We start from the raw sequence: 12,035 nt of genomic DNA on the forward strand, positions 1-12,035 counted from the left end.
GGTTGTCTCTGGGTGTTTCCTGTTCCAGGCTGGGTAATATCAGGGTTGGTGCTGGGTGTTTCCTGTCCCAGGCTAGGTAATGTCAGGAGGGGTGCTGGGTGTTTCCTGTTCCAGGCTGGGTAATATCAGGGTTGGTGCTGGGTGTTTCCTGTCCCAGGCTGGGTAATGTCAGGGGGGTGCTGGGTGTTTCCTGTTCCAGGCTGGGTAATATCAGGGTTGGTGCTGGGTGTTTCCTGTTCCAGGCTGTGTAATATCAGGGTTGTCTCTGGGTGTTTCCTGTCCCAGGCTGGGTAATGTCAGGAGGGGTGCTGGGTGTTTCCTGTTCCAGGCTGGGTAATATCAGGGTTGGTGCTGGGTGTTTCCTGTCCCAGGCTGGGTAATGTCAGGAGGGGTGCTGGGTGTTTCCTGTCCCAGGCTGGGTAATATCAGGGTTGGTGCTGGGTGTTTCCTGTTCCAGGCTGGGTAATATCAGGGTTGTCTCTGGGTGTTTCCTGTCCCAGGCTGGGTAATATCAGGGTTGGTGCTGGGTGTTTCCTGTTCCAGGCTGGGTAATATCAGGGTTGTCTCTGGGTGTTTCCTGTCCCAGGCTGGGTAATGTCAGGAGGGGGTGCTGGGTGTTTCCTGTCCCAGGCTGGGTAATATCAGGATTGGTGCTGGGTGTTTCCTGTCCCAGGCTGGGTAATGTCAGGAGGGGGTGCTGGGTGTTTCCTGTCCCAGGCTGGGTAATATCAGGGTTGGTGCTGGGTGTTTCCTGTTCCAGGCTGGGTAATATCAGGGTTGTCTCTGGGTGTTTCCTGTTCCAGGCTGGGTAATATCAGGGTTGGTGCTGGGTGTTTCCTGTCCCAGGCTAGGTAATGTCAGGAGGGGGTGCTGGGTGTTTCCTGTTCCAGGCCGGGTAATATCAGGGTTGGTGCTGGGTGTTTCCTGTCCCAGGCTGGGTAATGTCAGGAGGGGGTGCTGGGTGTTTCCTGTTCCAGGCTGGGTAATATCAGGGTTGGTGCTGGGTGTTTCCTGTTCCAGGCTGTGTAATATCAGGGTTGTCTCTGGGTGTTTCCTGTCCCAGGCTGGGTAATGTCAGGAGGGGGTGCTGGGTGTTTCCTGTTCCAGGCTGGGTAATATCAGGGTTGGTGCTGGGTGTTTCCTGTCCCAGGCTGGGTAATGTCAGGAGGGGGTGCTGGGTGTTTCCTGTCCCAGGCTGGGTAATATCAGGGTTGGTGCTGGGTGTTTCCTGTTCCAGGCTGGGTAATATCAGGGTTGTCTCTGGGTGTTTCCTGTCCCAGGCTGGGTAATATCAGGGTTGGTGCTGGGTGTTTCCTGTTCCAGGCTGGGTAATATCAGGAGGATTGGTGCTGGGTGTTTCCTGTCCCAGGCTGGGTAATGTCAGGAGGGGGTGCTGGGTGTTTCCTGTCCCAGGCTGGGTAATATCAGGGTTGGTGCAGGGTGTTTCCTGTTCCAGGCTGGGTAATATCAGGGTTGTCTCTGGGTGTTTCCTGTCCCAGGCTGGGTAATGTCAGGAGGGGTGCTGGGTGTTTCCTGTCCCAGGCTGGGTAATATCAGGGTTGGTGCTGGGTGTTTCCTGTTCCAGGCTGGGTAATATCAGGGTTGTCTCTGGGTGTTTCCTGTCCCAGGCTGGGTAATGTCAGGAGGGGGTGCTGGGTGTTTCCTGTCCCAGGCTGGGTAATATCAGGGTTGGTGCTGGGTGTTTCCTGTCCCAGGCTGGGTAATGTCAGGAGGGGGTGCTGTCTGATAGAGAGGGGCTGTGAATGGGTAGTAGATAGTGAATCATGTGAATGTGAATGGTAGGGTAGGGTAGTGCTGTATGTGGCTGTCTGTGGGTTTATGTGAATGGTCTGTGGTTGGGGGCTCGGGAAAACCCAGAATGCACCCCATCGTGCTTTTATTTCCCTCTTCACTTTCTACAGGGGGGATTCTGAGACAGGGTTGGTGTGTGTGTGAGAGAGAGAAGGAGAGAGAGAAAGAGGGAGAGAGAGAAAAAAGAGAAAGGGAGTGAGAGAGAGATCAAAGAGAGAGGGAGTGAGAGGGAGATCATGTGCTCATATTTCCAGAGGAATGCATAAGGAGGAGGAGGTAGGGGGAGTGCTTTCCTCTCCTCTTTTCCTCTCCTCCTCCTCCCTTGCCTTGTTGTTCCTGTCTGCAGTTGTGTTGTTGTAGGTCTGAACAGGGCAGAACACAGGCCAACAACGGGGCCAGATACAACAACATATCTTTTTCCTTTGTTTTCATTCTATTGTCTTTATTGTGTTGGATTTTGACTGACACCGTTACTTTAACACAGGGGAGGTTAGAGAATGTTGAGGGCATGTCTCCTCTCGTCTCCTCTCGTCTCCTCTCATCTCCTCTCGTCTCCTCTCCTCTCGCCTCCTCTCGTCTCCTCTCGTCTCCTCTCCTCTCGTCTCCTCTCGTCTCGTCTCCTCTCCTCTCGCCTCCTCTTGTCTCCTCTCGTCTCATCTCCTCTCCTCTCCTCTCGCCTCCTCTTGTCTCCTCTCGCCTCCTCTCATCTCCTCCCGTCTCCTCTCGTCTCCTCTCGTCTCCTCTCTTCTCATCTCCTCTCCTCTCGCCTCCTCTCGCCTCCTCTCATCTCCTCTCCTCTCGTCTCCTCTCCTCTCGTCTCGTCTCCTCCTTCTCATCTCGTCTCCTCTCCAGGGTTGTTTAGTGACAGGGATAGAGTGAGACAGAGCCTGTTAGTATAGCTCCTGGTCAGGTCTGTAGCAGGGCTTGCTGCTTGCCAAGAGGAGGGCTTTTGAAAGGGACTAAACACTAATTGCTGCCCCTTTTCTTTTATGCTACTTCTCTTCCATCTGCACAGTGCTTCACAACTCAGCCAGATACTCACTACCACACTGTTAACAAAGACCGGAGATAGACAGAGAGGGAGAGAGGGAGAGAGGGAGAGAGAGAGATAGAGAGAGAGATAGAGAGAGAGATAGAGAGAGATGGAGAGAGAGAGAGAGAGAGAGACAGAGAGGAGAGAGGGAGAGAGAGAGATAGAGAGAGAGAGACAGAGAGGGGAGAGAGAGAGAGAGAGAGAGAGAGAGAGAGAGAGAGAGAGAGAGAGAGAGAGAGAGAGAGAGGAGATAGAGAGAGAGAGACAGAGAGACAGAGAGAGAGAGAGAGAGAGAGAGAGAGAGAGAGAGAGAGAGAGAGAGAGAGAGAGAGAGAGAGACAGAGACAGAGACAGAGAAAGAAGGGGAGAGAGAGAGAGAGAGAGAGAGAGAGAGAGAGAGAGAGAGAGAGAGAGAGAGAGAGAGAGAGAGAGAGAGAGAGAGAGAGAGAGACAGAGACAGAGATAGAGAGAGAGAGAGAGAGAGAGAGAGAGAGAGAGAGAGACAGAGCAAGAGGAGAGAGAGAGACAGAGACAGAGCAAGAGGGGGGAGAGAGAGACAGAGACAGAGAAAGAGGGGGGGAGAGAGACAGAGACAGAGAAAGAGGGGTGAGAGAGAGAGAGAGAGAGACAGAGAAAGAGGGGGAGAGAGAGAGAGACAGAGAAAGAGGGGGTGAGAGAGAGAGAGACAGAAAAAGAGGGGGTGAGAGAGAGAGACAGAGACAGAGAAAGAGAAAGAGGGGGGAGAGAGAGACAGAGAAAGAGGGGGAGAGAGACAGAGACAGAGAAAGAGGGGGAGAGAGAGAGACAGAGAAAGAGGGGGAGAGAGAGACAGAATAAGAGGGGAGAGAGAGAGACAGAGAAAGAGGGGGAGAGAGAGACAGAGACAGAGAAAGAGGGGGAGAGAGACAGACAGACAGACAGACAGACAGACAGACAGACAGACAGACAGACAGACAGACAGAGAGAGAGAGAATGACAAAGACTGGAGACAGACAGAGAGAGGGCGAGAGGGAGGGAGAGAGAGAGACTAAGTCACTGAGTACAACTATATTTATCTATATGTTTTTGCTTCACAATCCTTTTTGAGAGCACTTGTTTGGTCTTCAATAAAAAGTATCAAAATCTCTTGCTGAACAAAATGCGTCCAGGTTAGTGTATTGAGTCCAGGTTAGTGTATTGAGTCCAGGTTAGTGTATTGAGTCCAGGTTAGTGTATTGAGTCCAGGTTAGTGTATTGAGTCCAGGTTAGTGTTTTGAGTCCAGGTTAGTGTATTGAGTCCAGGTTAGTGTATTGAGTCCAGGTTAGTGTATTGAGTCCAGGTTAGTGTTTTGAGTCCAGGTTAGTGTTTTGAGTCCAGGTTAGTGTTTTGAGTCCAGGTTAGTGTATTGAGTCAAGGTTAGTGTATTGAGTCCAGGTTAGTGTATTGAGTCCAGGTTAGTGTATTGAGTCCAGGTTAGTGTATTGAGTCCAGGTTAGTGTTTTGAGTCCAGGTTAGTGTTTTGAGTCCAGGTTAGTGTTTTGAGTCCAGGTTAGTGTATTGAGTCCAGGTTAGTGTATTGAGTCCAGGTTAGTGTATTGAGTCCAGGTTAGTGTATTGAGTCCAGGTTAGTGTATTGAGTTCAGGTTAGTGTATTGAGTCCAGGTTAGTGTATTGAGTCCAGGTTAGTGTTTTGAGTCCAGGTTAGTGTATTGAGTCCAGGTTAGTGTATTGAGTCCAGGTTAGTGTATTGAGTCCAGGTTAGTGTTTTGAGTCCAGGTTAGTGTTTTGAGTCCAGGTTAGTGTATTGAGTCCAGGTTAGTGTATTGAGTCCAGGTTAGTGTTTTGAGTCCAGGTTAGTGTATTGAGTCCAGGTTAGTGTATTGAGTCCAGGTTAGTGTTTTGAGTCCAGGTTAGTGTTTTGAGTCCAGGTTAGTGTATTGAGTCCAGGTTAGTGTATTGAGTCCAGGTTAGTGTTTTGAGTCCAGGTTAGTGTTTTGAGTCCAGGTTAGTGTTTTGAGTCCAGGTTAGTGTTTTGAGTCCAGGTTAGTGTTTTGAGTCCAGGTTAGTGTTTTGAGTCCAGGTTAGTGTATTGAGTCCAGGTTAGTGTATTGAGTCCAGGTTAGTGTTTTGAGTCCAGGTTAGTGTTTTGAGTCCAGGTTAGTGTTTTGAGTCCAGGTTAGTGTTTTGAGTCCAGGTTAGTGTTTTGAGTCCAGGTTAGTGTTTTGAGGACTTTTAATGTTGTTTCCAATGATCAGTTGTTTATCTGCCATGGAACACAGTGTGCATGTGTGTGAAAGAATGAATGAATGAATGAAAGAGAGAAGATGATAGAAAGAGAGGGAAAGAGAGAGGGGGCAGGGCGAGGGAGGGGGTAGGGAGAGGGAGGGGGTAGTGTTGGTCAGCTACAAAGCCTCATGTTGCTATGGTAACTTGTTTATGCCTCACTGGTGCATCTTGTAGATCAAATTAGCGACTGATGGAGTCCTTGTCTGGGTTGGGGCGACACACACACACACACACACACACACACACACACACACACACACACACACACACACACACACACACACACACACACACACACACACACACACACACACACACACACACACACACACACACACACTGTTCTCGCTCTCTGAATTAATGCCCCCTGAGCAGACAATAACAGGGGAGTACCGGCCCATTGCCTAACCCCTTTCGGATCTGTCTGTGTTTGTGTGTGTTCATGCGTGTGTACCAGCCCAATCCCTTCTCTGATTCCTCCTTCCAATCGGCATACTCTATCATCTCATCATATTAACACAGAGTCCATTCTGATCATTATAACATCTCATCATATTAACACAGAGTCCATTCTGATCATTATAACATCTCATCATATTAACACAGAGTCCATTCTGATCATTATAACATCTCATCACATTAACACAGAGTCCATTCTGATCATTATAACATCTCATCATATTAACACAGAGTCCATTCTGATCATTATAACATCTCATCACATTAACACAGAGTCCATTCTGATCATTATAACATCTCATCACATTAACACAGAGTCCATTCTGATCATTATAACATCTCATCACATTAACACAGAGTCCATTCTGATCATTATAACATCTCATCACATTAACACAGAGTCCATTCTGATCATTATAACATCTCATTACATTAACACAGAGTTCATTTCCTGTCATTTTAACATCTCATTACATTGATCTTTTCTATTCCTCCTTTATTCCTCCCACTCCTAGTACATGGAGACATCTGGTAATGCCTCTATCCAATGAATGAAGGCTGGGAATCTCTCTCATCTCTCTCTCTCTCTGTTTCTCTCTCTGACAGGGAGTCGTTTAGCAGTCTAATGAGCTGAGTGATGATAGATGTAGATAAGGTGGCCGGGAGTCCAAAATCTGAGAGAGAGAGATGGTGGGGAGAGAGGGGGTGGGAGGGGAGAGAGAGAGGGTGGGAGGGAGACAGAGGGGGGGGAGAAAGAGAGAGGGTGGTGGGGAGTGGTTGGGAGGGGATAGCGAGAGGGTGGGGGGAGCGTTTGGGAGGGGAGAGAGAGAGGGTGGGGGAGAGGTTGGGAGGGGAGAGAGAGAGAGGGTGGACAGAGAGAGGAAAGAGGATGGTGGTGGACAGAGAGAGAGAGGGTGGACAGAGAGAGAGGGTGGACAGAGAGAGAGGGTGGACAGAGAGAGAGAGAGGGTAGACAGAGAGAGAGGGTGGACAGAGAGAGAGGGTGGACAGAGAGAGAGAGGGTGGACAGAGAGAGAGGGTGGACAGAGAGAGAGGGTAGACAGAGAGAGAGGGTGGACAGAGAGAGAGAGGGTGGACAGAGAGAGGAAAGAGGATGGTGGTGGACAGAGAGAGAGAGGGTAGACAGAGAGAGAGGGTGGACAGAGAGAGAGGGTGGACAGAGAGAGAGAGGGTGGACAGAGAGAGAGGGTGGACAGAGAGAGAGGGTGGACAGAGAGAGAGGGTGGACAGAGAGAGAGAGGGTAGACAGAGAGAGAGGGTGGACAGAGAGAGAGAGGGTGGACAGAGAGAGAGGGTGGACAGAGAGAGAGAGGGTGGACAGAGAGAAAGGGTGGACAGAGAGAGAGAGGGTGGACAGAGAGAGAGAGGGTGGACAGAGAGAGAGGGTGGACAGAGAGAGAGAGGGTGGACAGAGAGAGAGAGGGAGGGGAGAGACAGAGAGGGAGGGGAGAGAGAGAGTGGGAGGGGAGAGAGAGAGTAGGAGGGGAGAGAGAGAGAGTGGGAGGGGAGAGAGAGAGAGAGGGAGGGAGAGAGAGAGAGGGGGAAAGAGGGGTGGGGTGAGCGAGAAAGCCTTTCCTGTATCCCTGATGTCCTGCTAAACCATAAGGGATCAGTAAGAAAAACAAACGTTTGTCGCTCCTCTAAATCCTCCCCCAAATCTGTTGCCATGGTCAGATCTCATCTGTTGATATTCCCGGTACTGCCCGTGACCACACACACACAGTGGTGCATAAGGCTGTCTGGGTTAATTGGCTGGTTAACTGGGACAGTAGCGAGTACTGAACCATGTTGACATTTTAAACTAGAGTCCAGAACAATGGTTCCGCCTGTCTGTCTGCCTGTCTTCCTGTCTGTCTGCCTGTCTTCCTGTCCGTCTTCCTGTCTGTCTGCCTGTCTTTCCCGAAAAGACCGCACTCTCAGCTCTTTACTCTCTATCACAGGATCTGGGTCAGGGTCAGGGTGATAACATTACACATTGTGCATTAAATATTTTGACATTAAAATCTCCACTCTGGTTTCAATGCTTGCTATGCTGTTTAAGGCTGTCCCCCCAGAATACTGGCATTATCATGAGAAAACAGTTTATCGTTTTAGAGGTCTGTGGAATCTACCCACTGAAACAAAAGGAATGAACTCAAACCCACAATGAGGGACTGTGACTGTGTTCCTATTCCCAATGTAGGGCATTACTTATGACCAGATACCTATGGGCTGTTCTGGCCCCGAAAAGGCTTGCTTGTCCAGGGCTTCCTTGCAGTGCATTCGGAAAGTATTCAGACCCCTTCACTTTTTCCACATTTTGTTACGTTACAGCCTTATTCTAAAATGGATTGGTTTATTTTTTCCCTCATCAATCTACACACAATACCCCATAATGACAAGTGAAAAGTAGATTTTTTTTTGTGCAAATGTATTAAAAATAAAAAACTTAAATATCTTACTTACATAAGTATTCCAACCCTTTGCTATGAGACTCAAAAATTGAGCTCAGGTGCATCCTGTTTCCATTGATCATCCTTGAGATGCTTCTACAACTTGATGGGAGTCCACCTGTGTTAAATTCAATTGATTGGACATGATTTGAAAAGGCCCACACCTGTCTATATAAGGTCCCACAGTTGACAGTCCATGTCAGAGCAAAAACCAAGCCATGAGGTGGAAGGAACTGTCCGTTGAGCTCCAAGACAGGATTGTATCGAGGCACAGATCTGTAGAAGGACACCAAAACATTTCTGCAGCATTGAAAGTCCCCAAGAACACAGTGTCCTCCATCATTCTTAAATTGAAGAAGTTTGGAACCCCCAACACTTTTCCTAGAGCTGGCCGCCCGGCCAAACTGAGCAGTTGGGAGAGAAGGGCCTTGGTCAGGGAGGTAACCAAGAACCCGATGGTCACTCTGACAGAGCTCCAGAGTTCCTCTGTGAAGATGGGAGAACCTTCCAGAAGGACAACCATCTCTGTAGCAATCCACCAATCAGGCCTTCATGGTAGAGTGGCCAGATGGAAGCCACCCCTCAGTAAAAGGCACATGACAGCCTGCTTAGAGTTTGCCAAAAAGGCCTTTGCACATAAAGGCCTCAGACCATGAGAAAAAAGATTGAACTCTTTGACCTGAATGCCAAGCGTCACGTCTGGAGGAAGCCAGGCACCGCTCATCACCTGGCCAATACAATCCCTATGGTGAAGCATGGTGGTCATGCTCTGGGGACGTTTTTCAACGGCAGGGACTGGGAGTCTAGTCAGGATTGAATGAACGGAGCAAAGTACAGAGAGATCCTTGATGAGAACCTACTCCAGGGAGCTCAGGACCTCAGACTGGGATGAAGGTTCACCTTCTAACAGGACAATGATCCTAAGCACACAGCCAAGACAATGCAGGAATGGCTTCGGGACAAGTCTCTGAATGTTTTTGAGTGACCCAGCCAGAGCCCGGACTTGAACCCGAACGAACATCTTTGGAGAGACCTGAAAATAGCTGTGCAGCAACACTCCCCATCCAACCTGACAGAACTTGAGAGGATCTGCAGAGAAGAATGGGTGAAACTCCCCAAATACAGGTATGCCAAGCTTGTAGCGTCAAACCCAAGAAGACTCGAGGCTGTAATCGCTGCCAAAGGTGCTTCAACAAAGTACTGAGTAAAAGGTCTGAATGCTTCTGTAAACGTGATATTTCAGTTACATTTTTAAAATAAATTTGCAAAGAAATCTAAAAACCTGTTTTGCTGTCATTATGGGGTATTGAGTGTAGTTTAATGAATACAAAAAAACTATTTGATACACTTTAGAATAAGGCTGTAACGTAACAAAATGTGGAAAAAGTGAAGGGGTCTGAATAATTTTCAAATGCACTGTACTTACTTATATAGTGAATAGGGTGCCATTTTGGAGTTAGTCTACATCAGTCCAGACCATGTACTCTTCTCCTCCCCCCAGGTTCCTGTCAGGTAGAGGGGTGGTCATCTACCCAGATATCGGGGACAAGCTGGACATTATCTGCCCCAAGGCTGAGCCAGGACGAGACTATGAGTTCTATAAGCTGTACCTGGTCAGGAGAGAGCAGGCGGAGGGGTGCAGCACGGTCATGGACCCCAACGTACTGGTCAACTGTAACAAGCCAGAGAAGGACATCAAGTTCACCATCAAGTTCCAGGAGTTTAGTCCCAACTATATGGGCCTGGAGTTTAAGAAGAACATGAATTACTACATCACATGTGAGTACTGAATCAATCTGAATCAAGTTTTTAAAAATTGTCTTCTAACAGTTCATATCATCACACATGAGTGCAGAATAAGGTTTGTAGTTGCAGTTGTATATGTTGTTGAAACCACCGACCTCCGAACCCAGACTGACGATGTGCTAGCAGCTAAAACGTTTGTTCCACTCTTATTGACTGTAAATAATGAAAGAGTGCTGACCCTCCACAATGCATCAAATAGGTTCTGTTTCATCACGCTTGATGAAGCTTGATTAAGCTGGGTGAGTGGGCCCAGGGAGTGGTGATTCCTAACCTATTTATTTGTCCCCGGTGATGGTTGTGGTGTAAAGTGGAGCCCGAGTAAATCTGTTATATAAAGAAAGTTTAGTTTGTCTGAGCTGATAACTGACCCAACGTAGAGAGATAAGGGCAGTCAACAGGAGCCAAGAGCAGGAGACTGGTCTAACTTAAGGTGTCATAAAAAAATATATCTTCATAATATTGCACACCCTCCCCCCTCATAAAATTCCCTTAAAAATAATATTTACCAACAGAAATAACAATAACTGTAGCAACCCCGCGTTGATAAATGTGGATATTGACACCTTTCCCAGTCAGAGGAATAAACAGACAGTTACACACAATAGGGGCATTTATTCCCAGTGGATGAGATGGATATGGTTTTTCTGTCCACACATTCCATCCCTCTTGTCCACTTGGAGAGAGACTGAGAAGGCTCTGACCTGCCCCCTAGCAACCTCCCTACCAACCCATGGGTTTCCTGGTAGCAGAGGTCACTGGGAGTTTGGGGAGACAGTTTAGGATCCCGTAGTCTCTCTGGTATCATCAGGGGATGGGTGGAGTGAGCTGCAGGGAGGTTTACATCTCACAGGTAGGGGAATTGAAGTAGCCTAATCACATTAAAACATTGTGACTGGTTGTTTATGCCACACATTGAAAAGGTCACACATTTTAAAAGTTAAATGACAAATACTTTGGCCTAAATATTGAAGCGTTAGGTTAGAGGTCGAGGATCAGAAAAGAGGCACAACGCGCTCTAAGCTGAATAACTGGGCCTGCTGGGAGCAGAGGCGTATGGACACACTATATAGGACGACTTGGGAGAATGATGCATCGGTTTTAAAATAAAGAATACAGACAGACTGTCCTGTGCCTTTCTAGACCTTATGATCTGCCGAGTAGACCCACAACTGATTCACATGATGGGAATGGAATGAAACATTCAAATAACAGGGCTCCAGTTTACAGCCTGGAACTTTTATGAAAACGGCAATATTCATTTCATTGTGGTGTTGTAGACTAGTCTAGGTAGGATAATTGTATTGTTGCCAAGGCCATACAAATGTATTAACTTATTAACTGATGTAAGCAAGCAACATGATTTATAATCATAATTAAAAAATAAACAGAAGTAGTACACCTTGTAATAATACTAAACAATCTTTGACCTTAGCCTTAACCTTAACCTTTGACCCCCCCCAAGAGATTTTAGCCTTTTGATATTCCCACTTCTGACACCAATGTAGAAAACCTCAGGACAAGGAAGTAGAACCGGGTCACTAGCGTGAAATGGAAACATTGTATGCATCGTGCCAACAGGGTTAATCCACTTGGTAGGACTTGTATCATGGCTCATATAGCGAGAACTGTGAGTGTATAATGGTTTAGGAATGACAGTCACAGGGACCAGGCTTTGTAACCCCTCTAATCCACTATATTGGTGTCAGGTGTTATAGAGTTTTAGTCACAGTACATTTTTGTTCGATTAGCTGTGTTTCTGTCAGGTTTCTGTTCTTTACATGTGATGGCAGAGTGTGATAAACACATGTCACCTGATTGGTACAAATCATCATGACATCATTCTGCCAGGAAGGCTTGTTTTGCAGTTAACATTTAACTGGGAAGGTTTTTGGGGGAAAACACTGAACATGACTGTTTCAGCATCACAGATTTTATAGAGCTGAAAGGCTATATATCTTACGTTTAGAAGTGTTTACTTGAGGCTGACGAGCATCTATTGAGTTGCAATGTCCCATTTATTGAATGTCCAAATCAACTTAAAGTATCTACAAAATGAGTTTTGCAGCGACACAATTTGAAAGGATGGCTACAGCTAAATTGTTTACTTATTATTTTGATTGCCATCTACTCCAATGGTGAACCACATCATTCAGTTAGTCCGAAATATTTGGCCTCTCTGCTGCACCTGTCCTCTCTGCTGCACCTG

General features: G+C 47.4%; 1 protein-coding gene across 50 annotated transcripts in view; it reads left to right on the forward strand.

Moving 5' to 3' along the window:
- LOC118384065 (ephrin-B1-like) overlaps window positions 1-12,035 on the forward strand; it is a 189,086-nt gene that overhangs the window by 76,923 nt on the left and 100,128 nt on the right. For all 50 annotated transcript variants that reach the window (XM_052515410.1, XM_052515436.1, XM_052515445.1 and 47 more), the window contains exon 2: window positions 9,525-9,802. In XM_052515410.1, coding sequence (XP_052371370.1) covers window positions 9,525-9,802 — 278 coding nt within the window. The remainder of the gene's footprint in view (window positions 1-9,524; window positions 9,803-12,035) is intronic.

The sequence above is a fragment of the Oncorhynchus keta genome, chromosome 4, assembly GCF_023373465.1.
Source record: "Oncorhynchus keta strain PuntledgeMale-10-30-2019 chromosome 4, Oket_V2, whole genome shotgun sequence".
NCBI lineage: Eukaryota > Metazoa > Chordata > Actinopteri > Salmoniformes > Salmonidae > Oncorhynchus > Oncorhynchus keta.